This window comes from Argiope bruennichi, chromosome 10, assembly GCF_947563725.1.
Source record: "Argiope bruennichi chromosome 10, qqArgBrue1.1, whole genome shotgun sequence".
NCBI lineage: Eukaryota > Metazoa > Arthropoda > Arachnida > Araneae > Araneidae > Argiope > Argiope bruennichi.
The window spans coordinates 109,449,007-109,473,331 of NC_079160.1; the positions used below are offsets into that span (position 1 = coordinate 109,449,007).

At 27.9% G+C, this 24,325-nt stretch overlaps 1 protein-coding gene across 1 annotated transcript; it reads right to left on the reverse strand.

The window, feature by feature from the left end:
- Window positions 1-1,277: 1,277 nt before the first annotated feature.
- LOC129988993 (uncharacterized) lies at window positions 1,278-16,059 on the reverse strand. The gene is made up of 5 exons (XM_056097292.1): window positions 15,946-16,059; window positions 10,392-10,487; window positions 6,053-6,184; window positions 3,097-3,226; window positions 1,278-1,556 (listed from the first exon to the last, which is right to left on the reverse strand). The coding sequence occupies exons 1-5, from the start codon at window positions 15,974-15,976 to the stop codon at window positions 1,334-1,336; spliced, it is 612 nt and encodes a 203-aa protein (XP_055953267.1). The 5' UTR covers window positions 15,977-16,059; the 3' UTR covers window positions 1,278-1,333.
- Between the last annotated feature and the right edge of the window lie 8,266 nt (window positions 16,060-24,325).

The window sequence follows — 24,325 nt, forward strand, 5'->3', positions numbered from 1 at the left end:
ATGATTTTTTAATAGGGTTTTCTACACTTTATTACACGAAAGGTGGCATATTCAAATATTGCTTTAATTTTGGGACGCCCTTTATATATTAGCCTTCGATCCATTGCACTGTGCATCGATTGCTTTACTTATAATCACGTTTATAGATTAGAATTCTGCTGATAATTCACCAAGTCAATAACAAAACTAAAATAAGCATTTTAAAAATAATCAAGAACATTAATTATTAATTATACTTGTTGTTTGTTTTTGCCACTACCAATTTCCGATAAATAGCTGCAGTGGTAAGTGGTGATCGAAATCAATAAATCAGAAATGTCACTCAATAAGCTTGGACATCTGTCAACGTAATGATAGCACCAAATTGTGTTTACATCATAAATTTATACTGAATCAAAATATCAGTTGAAATTACCGAATTCCGGTAATTTCAACATATTTTGATTTTCTACTTAACTTTGAAGAAAACTGAAATGTGAGGCGAATCGAATGCTTTCATTTATATACCGTCACTATGCTCTTAAAGAAAGAAAACGTCGTGAGTGGTTTCAATATTTCAGACCAAATATTCCCGATTTATAAGTTATATTCAGCATTTGTTGAAAACAGTTTATTGCGATATACTATTACTATACTATTAAAACTACTACAAGAGATTTGTATCGGACGCAAATGGTGCTTTTAAGCAGAGCACTGAAGGGGAAACGGTTTTAGTATCAAGAGAAATTCGAACAACGTTATCATCCAGCATGCCAATGCTCTATCACATATCTCAAGATCGGTCCAGACATATTTGAAAACACTAAAACACGTGATGTTGCCTCACCCACCGTATTCACCAAACGTTGATCCTTCCGACTACAATTTGTTTCGAACGATGGCATACGGTCTGACTAATCAGCATTTCGATTCTTATGAAGTCCAAAAATAAGTCAATTGCAGGATCGCCCCAAAAGACTTATCGTTTTCTCGAGATGGTTTCTGACGACTACTAAACGCATGGGAATAAGTATTAGCTAGAGAATCAGTGTATTTTGAATAATGAATAACTAATCACTTTTTAAGAATAAAGTTTCAAATTTCAGAAAAATAGCAGAATTAAAGTTTTACATTTAATACCTACTATTTTTATTCACTTATTTTGTGCTTTGCAATAGCTATTGTTATTTCAATGACTTGAAACTGGTAGCATAATATATATGATCTCAAACCTTTTGCTTTGGGTTTTCATCAGTAAACTTATTTATGAAAAATTATTAAGAAAATAAAACAGACCATTATAGTCATGGCATTTATTTTATAAATTTATAAATTTATACATTTTTATGTTTATTTAAGAAGCAAAAAAGAGTCCTACTACAGTGTAATAAATATTGAGGAGTCCGAAGTTGTCAGGTCGGCTGTCTTTCTCATCTGCTGGAAGAATCAACTCCTCGCAAAGAGAATTACTCATGCTTCGGAAAGGCTTGTAAACCCAGTCGAACAAAAATTGAGCTGCTCTTCCACAGTTATTTTCAACTTTCTCTTCTACGCAGTTTGAGTAAGGTTCGAATAACCTACAAATGGAAAGTAATGTAGCTGTGAAAAATATATATTAGATATTGCTTGCATAAATTTTTACAATGTTTCTACTTCTTTTATAAAAATCTGGTAATACGCAATATTGGATTTCTTGTTACCGTTTAGAATATTGATTTGTTTTTAATGATATGATAATTTTAACCATGTCGATTTTCCAAAATATTGAATGCCATAACGCAAAGAACGTGCATTAAATTTTTACAGTAATGCACTTTATATAAAAAAGAATTTAAAATATTGTAAAAATCCTTTAAAGATGTAAAATATTAAAAGTTAAAAATAATTAAAAAATAGAAGTTAGAAATTTTGTCATTATGTTATTCTGGTAGACCCCACCCCTTTACACATACATACATACACATACACATTTCGATTAATAACCAAAATGCCGATCAGTTTAGTTTCATTTCACTACATTCCGTTTCAAAGCAACACTGAAGCTACTTTGGGATGGACCTCATAGTTTTGAATTATGGTCAGTTGATGAGGATAACACTTGAGGAGGCACACTTCTCCTCTCCAAACTTCCTCATCATACCAGCCGAAGGATATTTATCCACGTCGCAATTAATAAGCACCACACTCGTTTAAATGGCGGCACTTTGGTGAAATGAGTTCTTGAACTTAAGAACTTCTGGTAACAAAACTTAGACCTTATCACAAGAAAAGATTGTTTCGATCTATGAATTGGCGATTAGTGATCATGGTTTAATAATCAGAGACATGTTAAAAATATGATTCATATAATTTTCTTTTGTTTGTCATGTAATTTTGAAAGACTTAAGAGATTTCACTTCTCTAAATTTTATAAGAATCTTGAATTTATCCCAAACAAATTCAAGTACATAAGAAAATGATTTCACAAACCGAGTTTTTTATAAGAATTTTTATTAACTGTTATAAAACGAATGAATGATTTTGATAATAGAAATTTGAAATGGAAAAATATGCTTAAAAGATCGAACAAGAACTTAAAAGACCATTATGAACGTATTAACGCTACTCAAAAATCAAATTAGCTTTAACGGTATTCGTTTTTGTAAAGGTGCTGTGTATTTAAATTTGTACTAAGCTGTAAAAATTTCAAAACAGAATATTATTGAAGAATTTTACCTCATTGGGTGAAAGAACTCACCGAAAATTATGAGAAATGAGGTAAAATAATTTACGAGATTTGCAAAATTGTAATATGTTTCTCACAGTGCCATTACTATTCCTGACTCTTTTTTTGTAAAATATACGCAGCAAACACTCCATATTCACTCGATATAGCACCTTGTGATTTTTTTCTTAATTTCACTGATGAAGCTGCCCAGTCGATGTAACTATTTCAGTTGAAAAGAGGAAGCAGATGAGAAAGTTATAAATTCACTGATTTAATTTGCTATCTATGACAACAATTTAGTTCCCGTTTTATGGTTAGGTATGGGGGGGGAGAAAGAAAGAAGGCCATATAACTTCATTGTTTACCATTCTCTTATCTTTTTTTCTTACGAATATAATGAAACTACTTACTTGCAAACCTTTTTGTTCGCCCTGATGGAATCTTCAGAAGTCTTGAGGTTACTCGTGGCTTCATCCAGGGGACCAGTACACTGGCTGTCGTTGACAGATTTCCTGAAGCAAGGTTTTTCTTTAAGAAACCCTGAATCAAAATAAAAGTAGATATAGTATATATTAGCAAAAATGAAAGTGTATGTAGTAGGCACTTAAAAACATATCAATAACAATTACATTAATATCATTATACCTTTATCATTTTCACTTCATTCATTACTAGTAACACTAGCACTTACATTGTTTACTAAGTTAAAATCCATTTCTATTGTATCGTGAAAAGTAACAGGAGACAACGTATTTTGCAACTTATACACGTTAATTTATCGTGAATATCATTTTTTTTAATATGATCTCTTTTTCAAACATGTATCTTACTTTATGCATATAAAGATGAAATCTTATTATAGATTCCTCCTCACTTTTTGATAAGGAAGATTTTTTCTTAAATTTTCAGTACTTAGATGTTTCAAATGACATTTCTATATTCTTATATTGGCAAGCCGTTAATTTTTAATTAATAATTTAATATAATTTTGATATGAATGGTACCAACTGTTTGTGAATTTACGGAAAAATTGACAATGAAACTCCTTAACATTTCAAAGAACAAATTTTAAATAAAAGAGCAATTTTAAGATAAAAGAATTGCTTTTTTTTAAATTTTTTGAATGTATTTATTTTTGCATTATCGCTGTAATTGTAACAATAAAAATAAAAGCAAGCATTCATAAAAAAGGAATATTATATATTAAATTACAGCAGCTTCACAGCAAATAACAAATTTTTAAATCTTTGAAATATATTTATACGGATATGAAGAGTTTTTGTATATTTATATATTATGGAAATACATATAATTTTTAATGTAATTTAATATATTATGGAAAAACTTTAAATACAATTAAAACTTTTAGCTGATAATATTTAGTTAAAAATTATATTTATATATATATATATATATATATATATATATATATATATATATATATATATATATATATATATATATATATATATATATATATATATATATATATATATATATATATATATATATATATATACATATATATATATATATATATATATATATTTGACATTTATTTCTGAAACAAGTTAGATAATAACAAAAATAAATATTGTAAGATAATTTAGATTAAACAAATAAAGATTACACAAATAAATTTCAACTTTGAAATAACTAAACAAAAGAGCAGCACAAATTTTGTGTTTCACATTTTTAGGGACAGTGGAATTAAAAGCTTCAAAACTTCAAATTAAACTTTTTTACCGTTCAATATTAGCAACATTTTTTTTTATGACATCATATATTCTGTTTGGCATGGAATATATTAGGTTCTGAAGAAGTGTTGGATCCAGAGAACACCAAGCTTTCATTATTGCTTGTTGAAGTTGCATTTTCGAATAAAATTGACGCCCTCCTTCATAAACTGTTCTTGACAAAAGACCCCATAGATTTCCAATGGGGTTTAAATCAGGGCTTCTAGCTGGCCAATCCATAACTTTCACATTGTTATCTCTAAACCACTTTTTTTGTTGATTTTGAGCTGTGCATAGATGCATTATCTTATTGAAAAGTCCAATTTGGACCACATATTTCAAGTCCTGCATTAAGTAAATGTGTTTGTAACATTTTTTGGTATCGATCAGAATCCATTCTTTCATTCACAAATGCCATTTCGCATGTACCATTGAAGCTAAACGCTCCCCAAATCATAACAGATCCACCACCCATTTGCCTTTTGGAGAAAATCTCTGGTTCTTTTCTTAGATCATGCCAGTAATATCTCCAACCGTCTGGCCCATCTAGATTAAACTTCTTCTCGTCACTGAACATGACTTCTATCCACTCATCTTTGAAATGCATGTATTCCTTTGCCCAGAATAAAGGTTGTAATTTGTGTTGTTTGGCAAGTGGTGGTTTGCAAGCCTTTTTCGCATATTTCATGTTTTTATTGCTCTTGATTGACCTCCAAACAGTAGTGTGAGAACATAGCAGTTTCAATTCTTTTGTTACTTTTCGTACTGACGATTTTTCATTTACACATTTCTGAATAATTCTCCTGCGGGTACGTGAATCGAGCTTTGGCTTAGGTCCTCGCTTTTGAATGGCAGTTGATTTCACATTTAACTGCTTCACATAATTTTCCACAGCACGTTTTGAACGTTTTATGAGGGCTGCAATATTTCTCAAAGACTTTTTCGCTGTAATAAGCTTTTATTTGGCCTTTTTCAAGATCTGATAACCATTTCCCTTTAGCCATATTTCTTCGGCAAAAAATTAAGTACTAACGAGGACGTTTTCAATATAAGCTTTTTTAAGTTATTAAAACAACTGGTAGTAAATGAAAATGAGCAATAATAAAGATTTAACTTGAATTTATATACCATCTCATCTAGCTGTCCCTAAAAATTTGAAAAACAAATTTGGCATTTTTTTGTAATTTCTTCTTTTATTAGCATTGATATTTATTTAATTATTTTAGATTTTTTTATTATATTTAATTTTTATGTTTTTCAAAGAAGTTTTTACAGATATTATGTAAAAATTATTTCGATTTTATGTTTTTATATGGTGTCCCTAAAAATTTGAAACACACCTTATATATATATATATATATATATATATATATATATATATATATATATATATATATATATATATTCTCTATAATAAATCTAAACAAAATTATATATATTTATATATAATATTTAGTTTAAAAGTTTAGATAAAAATATCTAATTGGTATTTTGTATAAAATGTATTTATACAAAACTTCATTTAACAAATGAAAAAAGTTTATGAGAGTGTCTAATAGAATCTACTTTAGCTTAAATGGAGGATAAAAAAATTTATAGAAATAATTGTTGACATAATGAATTTTCTTACATTGTTTGATGGCATCAAGTGTACAAACTCTCATAACACCTGTTTTGAGTTTATCGGCATCTGCTTTGAAGGGCATGTTGCATTCATTTGAAACGCGAGCAACACAATCTACCTGGTATTTGACTTCATCGCCTGAAAAAAAATAGATTGATAAATGTCATCATGTGAACTTTCAATACATAAATGGGAATTCTATCTAGCTTAAACCGATGATTAACCAATGATGACACTAATAACAATATAAATATAAATAAATAAAGTGAAATAATATTTAAACAAATCTAAAAACAAAGAATAGAAGAAAAGAATAGATATATATTGTAATGTCATTTCACTAAAGTCATGTATATCTTTGTATAAACATCTCTAAATTTTTATTTCTACAAGGAACCGAAATACAAGGGAGGAAATGCTTAAGAGGATATGGGGAAAACGATATTATCTAACCGATTGTTTAAATCGATAGAATACAAAGAAAAGAAGACAAAATATTTATTGTAATGTCATTTCACTGAAGTTAGGCCTATCTTTGTATAAACTTCTCTAAATTTATTTCTACCTGGAACCGAAACACAAGGGGGGGGGAGGAACTGTGGGGATATTGAAAAAAATATATTATCTCTCTGATTGTTAAAATTCGATGTAATATATAAATGTTAATAATCTGGTTGTTATAAATTATAGGAAATGATAATTAAATCTTTCTATATCATTTACAAGATATGTTAACTTTTAAAATATCTTGTAAATTTTATAAATATTTGTGCATACATTTGTATATTTGAATGATGCACTAAATGGTAGTTAATATAGAAATATTTCCACGTGATAGTTATATAATAATACTACTAAAAATAACAATACTACTAAAAACAACATTTACCAGTCATTTGAATGTAGAACTTAAAGAATTATGTCCTTTACTCCAATTTAATTATTTTTATTTATTTATTTACTGGTCCAGCGAAAAAAAGTGACGCCTCTAGAGCTAGAACTTTGTTTATTGTGCAATACACAATGTGCATTCACATGGTTGATACATATATAAATTTACGTTGAGATACTCAAATTCACAAAATGGTCAACCGAATTAATTCACTGCTTTTTTAAACAACATTGACTTTCAAAAGAATTCATATATTTAAAAAGTATGAAGAAAAAATGCTAACATGAAACCTGAAATTGAATTAGAATATGAAATCTAATGTTTTTTCATATAATATCCTTGTTATTCAAAAAAATAAATAATGGGTTTTATTTTATTGTATTGTATTTTGTTTTTTAATAAAAAATTAAAATACAAGGAGACAGAAATAAAATGAATCATAAAAGTAATATTACCTCAAAAAACTGAGGATAAATTCGTAACGAAAATTACTATTTTTCAAATTTATTTTTTGATTACATTTGAAAATTGTTTGGCAGAATCTTTGCTGCTTACATCTAAATATTCTAATTATCATTTTAAAATAATCCGTAGCCGTTTAAAAATAAAAAACAACAATCTAAAAGTGATTATTTTTTTATCATAGTTGTGGTAAACCCAATTGGTATGTCGCTAAATTGTAAATTATCGCATTTTACTACGCGGTATGTGAAAAGTTGAAAGAAGAAAAGCCAAAGTAAGAACATGTCGACTTTCACATATAATCTCTAATAAGTTTATCATACAAAAAAAAAAAAAAAAAAAAAAAAAAAAACGCCTGGCATGACGCCTTATATGGCATACAATCGTTGCGAAATACTTTTTGGCGTGAATTTATGATTTTAGTTGTATCTATCGTGTGATCCTTGGCGAGTTTTTTTCCGATACACCCTTGACACGTGGTTAATAGTAACCGAAAATCAAATTCATATTTTAGACGTTTTTCTGAAGCCACTGAAACAAAAATTTGACACAAAACTACAGCTATAATCACAAAATCTCATACAAAATTTTATATATTTAAGTTGATGCGATTTTTAATTAGTGTGCTTATATGTTTCTGAAGGTACAGACCGACAACAGACAAATAACTTGTAGTTGGATTTAGTTCAAAATTTGAGAGGTGTTTAAACTATAGATATTAAATCTGTGTATCGAATCATATATCTAGATGTCTTCGTTTTATACTTATCGTGTTAACTTATATTCGAACAGCCGGGCAGACGACATTTCCTCTCTACAGATTTTACTGAAAATTTAACAGAAATTATAAATTTTTTTACAGACCGTATACAAAATTTCAGCAATTTGTCCATCTTAAATTATTTTAAGTTGTCCTTGCCACAGATAGACGGACATTTTCTAAAAATGTGTTTTTCGAACTCGGGTGGGTCTAAAACGCTGAGATTCGTCAAAATTTCGAATTCGAAGTTTTTGACGATTACCATACTTTCACTGTACTATGTATATGAGAAGGTAAAAACTGTTTAAAATTCACGTTTGAGTGCTTTAAAGATATTTACAGTAAAACGCTTTATGCTTTAATTTTATCTGGAAATACACGAAATGTGTTCATTTTAGTTGGATTGCAAAAATGTTCATCTTTGAGTAAACTTCTTGTTATGAAGGAAATAAAAAGCTTACGGTTTTTTTCGCGAAATCGATGATGCATAAATCCGAAAAACGTATTGGAATGATCTCTCATGTGTAGACGAAAGCATATGTGACATTTTTGATTCTGATGGAATCATAATTATATAAAGAACAGAAGAAAAAAGATTAAAAGTATTATTAGAGTCGTAAAGGATGCTGATGTTTTTGCGTGTATTATTTAGTTTGATATTTATTAATGTAATAAGGAATTATGCAGCTTATCCAAATATAATTACAATTAAAAATTATCAACCCAAAATATGATATTGGAAATACTTTGATTTTACTAAGATAATCCTCGAAAACTTGTTTCTAATATCTCGATAATTGTCTCTAATTCTCTTGTCTATTTTCGTCTATTTGATCTCTTTCTTTCTATTTGCGTCTGTTTTATCTACTTACTACCTTTCTATTTGCGTCTACTTGACCTACTATCTTGTCTATCTGCGTCTACGTCATATACTTTTAATCTATTTGCGTCTACGTGATCTATTATTTTGCCTATTTATTTCTATTTGACCTATTATTTGTCTATTTGATCTGTAAATTCCCTGAAAATACCACCATTCGCCAGATTGAAACTCAAAAAGGCATATTTAGAGAGAATTGAAAATCATAATACATAGATACAACATTGATAAGAAAAAAGGAGTAAAAAAAATAATGAGGCAACCAAAAAGGAATGCAGTATTAGCAAAAAGAAAGCTTATTCTCTATATACCCAATCATTCAAAAGCTGTTCTGAAACTGAAGGCTATAAGATATCCATCTAATTGACCAAAATATCGTAATATTTATAAATACGCATAGATTTTTTTAATGCATTTTTGAATCAAGACTTTAAGGGATAAAATTTCTTTTTCGTTTTGATTACTGAATTTTCACATAAAAAGCTTTTGTATATTTTTAAAATTTTATTAAAAAACAGCTATAAAAATTCTTATTTGTGAATATTTGTTTTTGTTAATGCATGCAGCAATATTTCCTTTAAGTTTATAAGTACAAAAATACTTTTTGAAGACGACGTATGCTTACGACTTAACTGATATCTCTATTTAATTAACGTAGTTTATTACCGGCTTTATAAAAAATTCGTAACGGCCATCAATATTTTTTCACTGAACAAATTACTCGTTATAAAATTAGCTAGAATATCCTAACAAATATTAGTGGAGCTATAATGAAAATTGCGGGAGTTAAAGAATTTTGAATAGAGGGACTTCCGGTTTTAAAAGACTGACCGAAATAAGATGATATTTCTGCACAAAATGATGAAAGGCATTTATTAATATTCTATTTATATTTACATCAATCAGAAAAAGAAATTTATGACTGATGAAAAACTTTTTTTTTCAAACAGAACGATTTTTTATTTACATCAGTTAGGAAAAAGAGTTTTGTTTTTAAAACATATTTTTAAACATTATGAACTTAAGCAGCATGGCGGATAGAAATTTTAAAAAATGGCAAAACAAAAACAGCAGAATCAATAACTGATAAGATAAATTATGAATATAATACCTTTCTCGAAAAAAACGCTTATTAAAAATATTGAGTTCTTTCAACCCATTATTTGCTCTTCTTTAATTTTTTTAATTTTTGGTTATTTTCAAAGAAATATTCGTCTGCAAATTTCGAAAGTAACGTACACAGCAATTTGTACTTCGCTTGAATAAAATTACGACTTGTTATAATTTAAAAATGGTTTTTCAAAAATTAGTCTTCTAACGTTTTCTCTACAGACAAGAAGTTGATACTTACAGAGAGTCATTCGATCCATTGGGACTGGTTCTCTTATACATTCTTTGAACACCCCTCTGAAGCACTCTTTGTCACATTGGACGCATCCAAAAAGAGCTGAAAGCAAAATATCATGTGATTAGAAAACTCAATATTTAAGGTTTAAATAGAAAATGGCGTCCATTTTACACAGTTCAACTTTTTGTGCCTTCCATGTTATAAAGAGTAAATAGTGCGGATAATTTTCATTCTTATTATGGCATATTAGAAATAAAATTAAGTATACCTTTTTTACGAACACAATTAAATTTTTACTATTTGCAGAATTATATGATCTATTATTCGATTAAGTTTAATTATTACAGGGAGGAAAAATCTTGTAGTGAATTAATAAAATGCTATTACAAAGTTCGTAATAATTTTAATAAAGATTTTTGACATATATTAAAAACTACTAGAAAGTAGAAAGAAATTATTCATAGAATGAAAGAAATCAAATATGTTTATACAATTGAAAGGAAAAGTAAAAAATATTTCGATATCAAAAATTCTGGATAATAAAACCAAGTCATTAAAGGATGTGGTACAGAAAATAATACTTTTAAAATATATAATCATAATGAATTTCATAAAAAAGTAAGTCTCTAAATATTAATTAAAAACCGAAATTGATTTAGATGTTATTAAAATTATCTTTAACTTGGAGAATTTCTGTCAAATCCGTGACATTTTAGGACATCGTCTGCTTTCGAATTCGTTAAATAAATATCTTATACTTTGCAATTCTCAAAACAGCATTTTTTTTATTTTTTTTCTGTTTATATTTTTTTATATATATATTTTTATAAGATATTAGTTGTATTTCTAGAAAACCTGTCTTCTTTCTTTTTCAATTAATTCTAGAAATAATTGTTGATTATATCCAAATAATTTTATTGCAATCTGAAATTTTTTCCTGATCAAATCAGCAATCTATACTTATAATAAAGCTCAATGTGTGTGTGTGTGTGTTTTGGCGCTCTACAGGCCAGACCGTTTGACCTACAGCTACCAAATTTGGTACATGTATACCTTGGAGGTTGGGAATGTGCACCTGGGGTTCCTTTTTTTGAAATTTTAATTAGAATTTTAATTATTAATTAAAAACTAACTTTCCAGCCAAAAAAATCTTCCATTTTCCCCACCGCCAAATGAGTAAGGCTTCAGTTTTTTTTTCTTCTCCCAACAGTAATGAGAATAGGGTTAACATTTTTCGGCGGATTATTTCAAACGATTCTGTTTATTTTCTTAATGTTTGATGCATTTAAAATGAAACATTGTTAATGAATCAATCTTTCAGATTCATTCTGAAATACTTTTGAATTAAAATAAAACAGAATAAAGGAAATTAAAAATTTCTAAACCGCATAGCGTTACCCCAACTGGCGTAGAAAAAAATCAAGTATTTACGTAACTGGCGTTGAAAATTCACGCATGTGCATTGTGTTCTGAATTCCGCATTGTGTTGACAATTATTATCAACGGATGCAGACTGGATTTAAATTATTTTTAGGTTCGTTGTATGCTTTTGTAATTAAAATGTATTTATGTTAGTTATATATTTTTTGTATATGCTTATAGTTTTAAGTACATCTTTTTTTAAGTAGCTTTTTTAAAACCTGTTTTCAACCGTTTATTTTAAACGATTCGTTTTATTTTTTTAGTGTTTGATGCATTTAAAATTAAACATTGTTAATTAATCGATCTGCTCATAATGAATCTAAGAAAATTTTGTTGACAAAATCTTGAGATATTACATAAATTAAAAACGATATTCTTTAGTGCGCATAAAGTTTAAACGCTGAGTGACTATTTTCAGTAATCAGATTATAAAAAAAATGCTTTGTTTCAGTAAAAAATATTATTATATTAATTGAAGATTAATTCTTTCCACTTTAATTTAAAGCATGAATTCTACGGGTGCTAACAGAAAATTAGAGAGATACATATTACATTATGACTGAAGGCCTTTATAATATTATGAATGAATTATATGACAATCAAAATTTGAAGTTTTAAAATATTTTGATGACGAAGCTATGAAAGTAGGAATTGCATAAAATATTTAATTATTAAAATTTTAACGAACATTAAGATTGGCGAACCGGCTGGTCGCCAAAGGCGGCTAGTTTAAAATAAGTAGCACATAAATTTTTCAAGCAAATTAATGAATTCTAAGCAAGTTAATGGATTCAATAAAAGTAAGAACTGCATTTTGAATACGTTAATATTATATAGGACGTTACAAAATAAGGAAAATTAGACACAATTTCAAATTATTTCTTAGTAATAAAAATACAATCCGTACCAACTTCTAAAGCAGTATAATTCAAGTAAAATATTTATAAAAGTGATTTTTTGAAAAATCGCTATTTTTAGCGTATAAAATGCAGAAAATATTTTTTAATCAAATATCTAAATGTGGTAACAAATATCTCAAAAATGTTAAACTTTTGGAAATATTCTAAGTAAAATCAAATGCCGTTCTCATTTATTATATAAGTTCTCATAATTCTCCCATTCTTACAATTATTATATATATTCTTATAATATAGTTTCCAGTAAATATTATTTTACTCTCCAATTTTGCATTTTTTATCTGGATTTTGATACAAAGAATTATTTTCTCCAATTCAGTGCACAAAAAAAGGTATATTTTTATTTTCGTAATACTTTATATCATATATAATTATTTTCTATTTCTTTTCAATGAATTTCATAAACCACTATTATAAATATTAAGTTATTTTTAATCAATTTTTAAATAATTAATAATTAATTAATTATTGCATAATAATTAATGCTATTTTAATGCTTAAATTATGAATTATTATTATAATTGACACTTTATAAAAATATTATTGTTATTGTTGTTTCTTACGGCACTTGCCATGGACAAGCCCGCTCTTACGAAGACAGCGATTTTAAACCGGTGGGGAAGCGTCTCTTGTTTTTTTAGTTGCGCCAACTAGGGTCAAGAGTATGACTTTGCTACTCACGCTTCACTCATTCGCTTGCACAACCCCTTTTTACAGGAGGGCACATTCGCACATCTCACAGATAGAACAACGGAAGAACATCCATGCCCAAACCGGGACTCGAACCCAGGACGCCCAGATCAAGGGGGAGACAGCAAAATATTAAAATATTGCAATGTCTTCGAGAACATACATTTCTACAAAATTTCAGTGCTCTTGTTCATCAGCGAATAAGTTTAAAAAATTATTACAAAATATCATATTAAAAGAAGTAAATGCGCCGGCGTCCTGGCATAGGGGTAGCGCGTCTTCCCCGTGATCTGGGCGTCCCGGGTTCGAGTCCCGGTTTGGGCATGGTTGTTCTTCTGTTGTACTATCTGTGAGATGTGTGAATGTGCCCTCCTGTAAAAAGGGGTTGTGCAAGTGAATGAGTGATGCGTGAAGTGGCAAAGTCGTACTCTTGGCCCTAGTTGGCGCTGCTATAAATAGTAAGAGACGTTCCCATCAGGCTTAAATCGCTGTCTTCGTAACAGTGGGCTTGTCAGTGGCAAGTGCCATAAGAAACAAACAAACAAACAAGAAGTAAATGTAAATCGAAGCAAAAAGAAGAAAAACAATTAGGGGTCTAAATTTTTCAATTTATTGGACATTCTTTTTATACCAAGAAACAATATTTCATTTTGTGACACATATGACATTTTTGAACATATATATTATAATTTAATTAAAATATCCTAAAAATCAGTATCAACACTTCGTGCTTCTTATGGGAAAATCTCTTCATGTGTGTAGTAGAAATTATAATTCAAATGTATAAATCTCCACAGAACATTACTATTGTAGGTAAAATTTTATTTCGTCTTTTCAATCCATTACCTTTGTTTGGAAATTCTTTAGTTATCTTCAATACAAAATTATTTAAGTTTGAACTGAAAACATGTCTTTAATTCAATGTAATGTCATGTTCTTCAACACAGTGAGTCAAAATGCAATTGCATTTTGATATAACATTTCTCAAATTCCAGACTGTCTCAAATTTTAACAAAAATCTACAGTTTTATAACAAGCCAAAGTCCCATACAAATTTCATCCTTCTAACTTGTTGCGTTTCAGAATTATGGCTTTCAGATGCACTTACATAGACAGATGATAACTTTATATCAAATATAATTCAAACATCCAATTTGAACATAAAGACTGTATAGCAAATTCTATGTAATTCATTCCATTTTTGGGTACAATTTGACAATTTGATTTCCACGGCGACTGCGATAAGCCGCCTTATCATAGAAAAAAAAACCTCTAAAAATATTCAAATTAAGAGCAACCATATAAACTTTCTTTTTGGTTTGGCGTTATTTTTGGCGTCGTTTTAATTGCGGTAGCGTGGAAATCAAGATATACCCATTTTAGAGTTACCGTATTCAAAGACAGATGAACAAATTAATAAAAATAATTTAAAAAAAGTGATTCTTTAAACTCAGATAATTCTTCTACTAAAGTCGTATTCTTTGACACCTTCAAATTTTTTTCTTTGAATAACTTGCCTCTATAAGTTAAAATGACAACTTTTGCTGACTTTTCAGTTATAATTATAGAATTAGCATATTGTTTTCAAATGTTCCCATTCTCTCATGAATCGAAACTATGATATTCTTCACAACTGTTTGAAGACCAATGAAAAATTAATTAATTTTTCAGTAAATAAACTTCCGTTTTCATCTTACTGTTCAAAGTAATGAAATTCCTTACAACTGCTTGAAGACCAATGAGCAATGAATTAATTTTTCAATACATAAGCTTCCATTTATTTATTCTTACTGTTATTCTTATTCCATCTTACTATTTAAAGAAATGATATTCTTCACATTTGTACAATATAATGAATAATTAATTAATTTTTCAATAAATAGACTTCCATTTTCATTTTATTGTTTAAAATAAGGTTATTCTTCACAATTTATTGAAGACCAATGAACAATTAATTAATTTTCCGATAAATTTACTTCCATTTTCATCTTACTGTTTAAAGTAATTATATTCTTCACAATTTCTTAAAGATAAATGGACAGTTAATTAATTTTTTCAATAAATAAACTTCCATTTTCATCTTACTGTTCAAAGTAATGATATTCTTTACAAATGCTTGAAGACCAATGAGCAATGAATTAATTTTTCAATAAATAAGCTTCCATTTATTTATTTTTACTGTTATTCTTTTTCCATCTTACTATTTTATGAAATGATATTCTTCACAATTGTCCAATGTAATTAATAATTAATTAATTTTTCAATAAATATACTTCCATTTTCATCTTATTGTTTAAAATAATGATATTCTTCACAACTGCTTGAAGACCAACGAAAAATTAATTAAGGAAAGTAAAGATAAGATTAGATTTTCTAGTTATCAAAATTAGAGCACTATTTTTATTACACATTATCTTAAAAACCTTTCGCAGAAAAAATATATGAATGAACTTTAAAAAAATTTAGAGTAAAAAAATAAGAGTTACTAGGATCTCTTGTGATTAAAATGAATGAAAAAATATATTTACCTGCAACCGCGAACAGAACCAAGTACTTCATGTTGCTAGATGAGTTTCGAGCGGAATCTAAGAAAGTAAATAAGATTGTTATATAACTATAATTTATAAGCACTTTTATCTTTATCATCCTGGCACTAACTGATAATTCATTAATCGTTACATAATGGGACCCATCGGAACACACCTGCGATTATAAAACCTTTTCACATTATTCAGAAATCAAAACACCTGTTTTTAAACCTTAAACCGTATTTCAGAGCTACTAAAAAATTTTGATAAATATAAATTAAAATTGATATCAGTTTGTTTGAAATTTATTACTGCGTTTTTATTAATAGAAAATTCACATTTGAACATTTTTCTGAAAAATTGGTAAACTCATAAATACTTCTCATAAATTTATAACTCATAAATTTCATAAATTTATGTTTATATTCACCACAACCATATTGATATACTGCAGTTATGAATCATTACTATGAAAGGGGTTACTTCCCTGATTTCAAATTATGGGTAATTTTTCATTGAATCATTCAGATGGAGACAATAAGAGAAGGTCAATAAATAAGTGAAAACGGTTTTGTACATATTACACGATTTATTTTTTCCATCCTGGAAATGTTGAATCGGACTTAGCTTTTGAATAGGCAGATATCACCTCACTCGTCGCGAGATATTCTAAACTACTTGGACTTCGAAATGAGGAGGAGATGCTTTCGGCATGGTGGATGGATCTCGCACCCTGGAGCGTACACAAATAGGTGGGGGATCTGATTCCTCCCATCAATGACGGGACATACTTCCTTCCGGGAGGATTGTACCGTGGCCGGTGATGGCCCTTAGGACTCAACCACAGTTCTCGCCAGTGTTGTTGTTGCGGCGGTTCGGTCATTCAGTTTTATGGTTTAAATCCGTGTGCCTTCGCAGCGAGTCGGTGAGTCAAATGGTTGACTTACTCTTACAAATTAAATGGTTCTACTTTAATCCATTCAGGCATGATTACTTAATGGGGTATTGCTTTAGATGCAAAACTTACTTATATACTTACGAGAACATATCAATAGTACAGAGTGGTCATAAAATAACTTATCCTGTTTAAAAGGTTTTTCCAGGTAAAAGCCTGTAAAACCAACCGACGGAAGGAAAACAGATTTGGAAAGCACGGAAAGTTGAATCCTTGCTTGGTAATTAATGAGAGTGGTCCCTCAGGAACTTTCTCGTTTACTAATGTCATATGTTAACAAACTAATGTTATTGTTAAAAAACTAAAAATGTTAAAAAACTAAAAATGTTAATAAACTAATGTTATTTTTGAAAAACTAAAAATTTTAATAAATTAAACTAATGATAAAATAATAATGTTAATAAACTTTATTATTAACCGCAAGCTACTGACAAACAATAGTTACGAAAGAGACATTTTGCATGCGATCTATAACGATTACTAATTGGTAATCCAGGTAATACAAAAATACCAGAATTTCGAATGAGACTGTTTCTTTTCGACCGATCAAAGCCAAAATTGAACATAGAACTGCAATTGTTGTCACAAATACACATGCCAAATATCATACATTTAAGACAATTTGTCTATGAGGTATCACGTTAACATGCTTGCGAAGATACAGGCAGACAGACAGTCAAACAGTTGAGAGATTTGGTTCCAAATTTGATACATATCTATGTTTAATCTGTGCTCCAAATGTTATTCCTCTAGGTATTTTCAATTTCATCTCGTCTTCACTTTTAATCGAACAGCCGAAAAGACATTTCCATGGTAATGGTTTCTTTCAAAATTTGGCAGAAATCTTCAAACTTATTGTAAAACCTCTAAACCAAATTACATCTGTTTAGTGCAAAGCGTTTTGAGTTATCGTGCAGAGAGACAAACAAATATGTTTCGTACTAGGAGAAGTCTGAAATGTGGAATTTCGTCAAAATCTGGAATCCGAATATTGTGACAGTTTCAAGACTTTCTCTTTGAACACTGTGTGTATAAGAAAGTAAAAGAAGCATAGTCATCAACAAAAAAAGTGGAGTGCATCTGTAATTTTGTTATTTATGTTATTTGTTATTTATTTATTATTTAGTTATAATTTTATTATTCAGAAATTTGGTGTCGATAGTAATGACTTGAGGGGGGAAGACTTGTTGAGATAAGCAAACTGATTAATCGAATTAATTAATATGTTTAATTAATTACTATCTTGAAAATTTTATATTAAATCTATCATCAATATTTTTTTTATTGAGTAGATTTGTCACATGGAATTAATATCGCAATAAAAATTTATGGAATTCTGATGATAATTTCGAGAGTTATAAGATTTTGAAAAATGATGCTTCCAATGCTAAATGAGTCTTATGAATTTAAGGCCATATCTCGGAACTGTTATATAAAACATTTTTTAGCTTTATGAAATAATTATAATATTACATAGAGTCGCCTACTGAATCGAATTATTAAAAATCTCAATTTCCATATTAGAAAAATTTGAAAATAGTTGTTAATTAACTCGGTTAATCAATTTGTCTATCTCCATTACCATCGACATCAATTTTGTGAAAATTTGATAGTAAATAACAAAATTACAGAGGTGTTTCATTTTTAACGACTATACAAATAATCATGGGATGCAATATCGTGTACCCAAGGAAAGTCAACACATTATAATCTATTGCACTTAGTCAAGAGACCTTAACATTAATTAAGATTGTTTAACTGAATTCCATCAATCATTTATTTCTATATGCACTTTTTTATCACTAAAAATAAATGAAATTTATATTTCCATAATCATATTTTCTTGAGTTCGTTTAAAATATTTACCAGTTTTCATGCCGGCAGCAGTTAAATCTCTCTATATTTGCTGACTTTTATAAATTGTTTCACGAAATTCATCTTCCAGTGTTTTCCACTGTCTCTATATGAAATTTTATTTCATTCCACTTCTTAGGTGTACATGTTGGTGGCACCAAAGAGAGAAAGATATCTTATAATCATTTTGCATTCCTTCCAAATAATTTATGCGTAATCGTTTTGCATTATTTCGAAATAATTTATGCGTTATACCAAGGATTTGTCCAATGAGCGAACTATAAAAATTTTGAATTTCTATATTTTCCTCTTAAATCTAGAATATTGTTGCGTTATTTAAAATCTGTACTATAAAATAGATGTAAAAATCCTGAAATAGTTTAAAACGAGTGCTGTATTTGTTAGATCCAAATAGCATTCCTTCTGTGTGGCCCCGTAGAAATTGCAATATTTAGGGTATGTAATCCCATGAAGATCATTATTGTGTGCTATGTATTATAATATTGTGAATAACATGAATGATTTTTTTAACTTTTGACATTATTCGTTTTTCCGTGACTGCCAGAGCTTTGAGAGGCCAAAGAATATTCAGAATGTCATTGTAAAATTTGATTACATAGATATTTTTTATTTGTATGAATTACATAGAATTTTTAATAAATAGTTTGATGATCTTGATGTTTTCCATTTGTTTCTGTTATGGTTTTTAAAGGTACCTGCTTACATTATTTTTGCTTATAATGGATTGGTGTACTACTGCTGTATTTGATGCTAAATTGTACTAAGAAATACAAAAAATTTTCAGATGTTTTTGTTTTGTAATTCATTATTTCTTATGTATTTCTTCTCATATATATTCTGTGTATTATCAATTATTTTTATTCTCTTGTTTTGTAATGTTGGCAATGTTTGGTTGTTGTTGGTTTTGTAATGTTTGTTTGATGGCTTTCTTATGTTTGGCAATGTTTCAAGATTATTTTTTTCTGTATATTTGATTATTTGTTACATTTCTATTCTGTATATTTGATTTTGTAATGTTTGTTTGATGGCTTTCTTGTATTTGGCAATGTTTCTAGATTATTTTTTTCTGTATATTTGGTTGTTTGTTACATCTCTATTCTGTATGTTTGGTTGTTGTTGGTTTTGTAATGCTTGTTTGATGGCTTTCTTCTGTTTGGCAATGTTTCTAGGTTATTTTATCTGCATATTTGGATGTTTGTTACATATCTATTCTATATATTTGGTTTTGTAATGTTTGTTTGATGGCTTTCTTGTATTTGGCAATGTTTCTAGATTATTTTATCTGTATATTTGGATGTTTGTTACATATCTATTCTGTATATTTGGTTTTGTAATGTTTGTTTGATGGCTTTCTTGTATTTGGCAATGTTTCTAGATTATTTTTTTCTGTATATTTGGTTGTTTGTTACATCTCTATTCTGTATGTTTGGTTGTTGTTGGTTTTGTAATGTTTGTTTGATGGCTTTCTTGTATTTGGCAATGTTTCTAGATTATTTTATCTCTATATTTGGTTGTTTGTCACATATCTATTCTGTATATTTGGTTTTGTCATGTTTGTTTGATGGCTTTCTTGTATTTGGCAATGTTTCTAGATTATTTTTTTCTGTATATTTGGTTGTTTGTTACATCTCTATTTTATATGTTTGGTTGTTGTTGGTTTTGTAATGTTTGTTTGATGACTTTCCTATGTTTGGCAATGTTTCTAGATTATTTTTTATGTATATTCATCCTTCTCAAATAAACATATTCAAAACATGAATTTTTATAACTCAGGGGAGTTTGGAATGTAAAGTTTCATCAAAATATCGAAGTTGAAATTTTTTTAAATTCTTTCTCTTTATATATTTCATAATCTTCTCAGTATATCATTGCAATAATACCTTTTTACGCCAATATTTTTTATACCAGAAACAAGCAACATATACACGAAATTAGATCAACATTTTCTCAAATTTCTATATTTGATTGGAAAAAAACACTTTTTTTTAAATCTCATAGTTTTACCTTATCGTGTAAGTGCACTGATTGCAATTCACCTTTGTTTAGATCCAATCTGAGAAATTGGAGATTATTAGATTGCAAACAGCTGGCGTCAGCTGAAAATTGTCACATTATTTTGATTTGAGGATAGATGGATTGATCGCGAAAAGCAGATGATGGCCTTGATAATATTTCAATGAGGAATGAAGTACTTTCATAAAAAATTTGCTTTCCTTGGTAGATACATTACAAAGATGTCCTTGATAATATTTCGATGAGGAATGAAGTACTTCCATAAAATTTTGCTTTCTATAGTAGATGCATTACAAAAATGGCCCTGAAAATATTTTAATGAAGAATGAAGTACATCTATAAAAAAATGTGCTTTTTATGATAAATGCATTATAAAGATGGCTCTGATAATATTTCAATGAGGAATGAAGTACTTCCTTTAAAAAGAATGTATTTTCTATGGTAGATACATTACAAGGATGACCCTGAAAATATTTCAATGAGGAATGAAGTACTTCCATGAAAAATTTACTTTCTATGGTACAGCTTGACAAAGATTTCCCTGATAATATTTCGATGAGGAATGAATCACTTATATAAAAAAAATTTCATTCTATGGTAGAGGATTTACAAAGATGGCCTTGAAAACATTTCAATAACGAATTAAGTACTTCCATAAAAAGTTTGCTACTTATGATACATTACAAAGATGGTCCCGAAAATATATTCCATGAGGAATGAAATCTGCAAATAAATTTCATTTCTCAATGGAAGACAATATTTTTTTACAATTATTTAACACGTTTAATTATGTAAATTTCAAAATTTTCGATGGCAAATTTATCTACATTAAGTAATTCAACATCGTTAATGACCATTATTTTGCAACTAGTAATTGTAACATTAATCGTTAAATTATAGTTTTATCCTAATTATACATAATAATTCATTACAGAGTATGTTCTTCCTTCGAGTATTTCGTGTATGAACACAAAATGGCGCTTTTTATATAATGCACATGAACATTTATATGCTTTTAAACTTCTATACGTGTGCATAATATGTGTGTGTGTGTGTGTGTGTGTGTGTGTGTGTGTGTGTGTGTGTGTGCGTGTGTGGGCATTTAAACTTCCCTCCTTTAACCAATAAAATTCAAAATTTCATTGTTTTGATGCAAAAACAAACATCGAATTTCCTTTATCTGATTTCAGCATCAGTTATTGTTTCCACGTACTTTTCAATTGACAGAGTAACAAAAGGTCAAATTTAGGAAGAATTAGATGCAAAATTTAATTATCAAAGAATAATATTGATAATAAAACTAAGCGCCACTTTTCCTTCAAACTGCTCGTTTTATTTTTAAATTACTATGTTGAAATTCAAATGAATGAGCAGAGACAGACAATATTTTTATAAAAAGTTTCAAATCTACAACTTTTTTTGGAAAAACCACAAATTTCATTATTTCATTCATTATTATTTTTATTTTTCAACTACTTTATATAAACAAATATAAAGATATAAATGATTTTTTAAAACTACGAGATAGTCCTAAATTAGTAAATTCACCAAAATATCTAAGCGTTTGAAGATTGAATAACGTTAAATTTGATGATTATATTACATATCCTTTCTAAACTTCTTATTCAAGAAAGAAAAATAATATCAATTTCTAGCAAGTATTTCTATATATGCAAGTATAAGAATTGAACGCAAAACCATTTCAAAATCAAATACAGTGGGTGAAATATTGAAATACAAGACAATTTAAAAGACAAAATCAAAGGAGATTAATATGAGGCTATCTACTTCCAATTTTGCAGACATTTCTGGCAACCATTTGAAAGCATCAGATGAAATTATGTATTTTCTGTTAAAATGTTGGCAAAATTTTGTACAAATATGGCAAAATGTTGTACATTTTCTGTTGTCAGTAATGACAAAATATTTAGTAAATTAAAGTGTAGTTTGAAAATGGCATAGCTTAATCTAAATAAAACTCATTGTCATTATGTAATATATGTTCACATCTTCTAAACAGCTTGGTCTAATTTCCATCAAGCTTTTATTATGTATATTTATTATTTAAAGTAAGAGAAAGAATAATGTCGACATTCAAAAGTGTAGAAGTTAATTTTAATATGCAATTAATTAAAAATTATCCAACATTTTACCGGTTTTCTGCAGTAGCAATGGAACAAATGATCTTCTAAGAAATATTTTAATAAAATCCGAAAAATCAAAGTTTTACCATTTGAATTATATCATCTTATTTTTTCAAAGATTTAACCATTTCTATAATATCAATTTTATATTTCTTCCAAATTTCAGTATTTTTTTAAATATTAAAACGCATTAAAATTGATAACCTTAAACTACTTTACCTCTAATTTTTTAAATACTTTTAATTCATATGTTTTCGCTATTAATTTTTTTGCTTACGTTTTTGTTTATTTGATGGTTTAACAATGCCTACAATTAAGCACAAGTCAATCGCTGAAAAGGAACCTAGAAATGAAAGGGTCCTTGTGACTAAATGAGACCGATTTACGTCCATAACATTCAATCCAAGCAGTGATAAATTAAACAATGCTTTGACTTTCATTCACAAAAACTTTAGAAAAAATTAACACGAAAAAAATATAGATGATCATGAGATTAAAAGTTTTGTCTTTATAACTATACCAATTTCATTTTTGTGGAATTTTTCTTTCAATTTTTATTAATTCTTTATAAAAATTAACGCAGATGATTTTGAAATAAGAAACCTTATAAATAGGTATTTTTTGGATGTAATGTTAAAACTTTAAACTACTCTATCATTATTTTATTAATTTCTCTTTTGTTTCAAAATATACACTTAAAAGGAGATTTGCATATTATAATATTTTATGCAAAAAGATTGTCTATATTAAAAAAGCATTGTAAACGAAAGTATTTTTATCCTGAGTATATCAGGTAGTTATTTATAAATCAAATAAACATTCAATTAATCCGTTAAATGTTAGCATTCCATTTTTTAGAACAACTACTTAATTTCCGGAGGGAAAATACAACCTAAATGAAATGCATAGAATTTTTCCGTTTTGATTTATAATTCAAGTCTATTTATTATCTTTAATTTTCCAAAAATATTATAAACGCAGTATTATTAACGGCTCATTATCTAATATTGGCGTATCATTAATTTTATAAGAGACTATATTTGCATTATTGTTTTGAAATCAAGCTGCCATCATTTAAGAATTTTTGTTTTCATATCTTGATTTATTTTCGAAGTTATGATTTTCAAAATCGATGTTTGTTTTTGTATATTTTAATATATTTTGAAAATATTTTAAATATCTATCTGCGAAATAAGATTTTAAGACTTTTTAATTGAATTTATCTGGATGATATTACTATAAAAATTAAAATCGTTCAAAACAGTTTTTCTTCGGACTTAACGGTTATCTAAATTTCTTGTGTTTTCAACATTTTTTTTAAGAAATTTTATTAAAATATATGCTTTTAAATAAAATTGAATTTCTAATAATTAATCTAATAAATTTAATCACT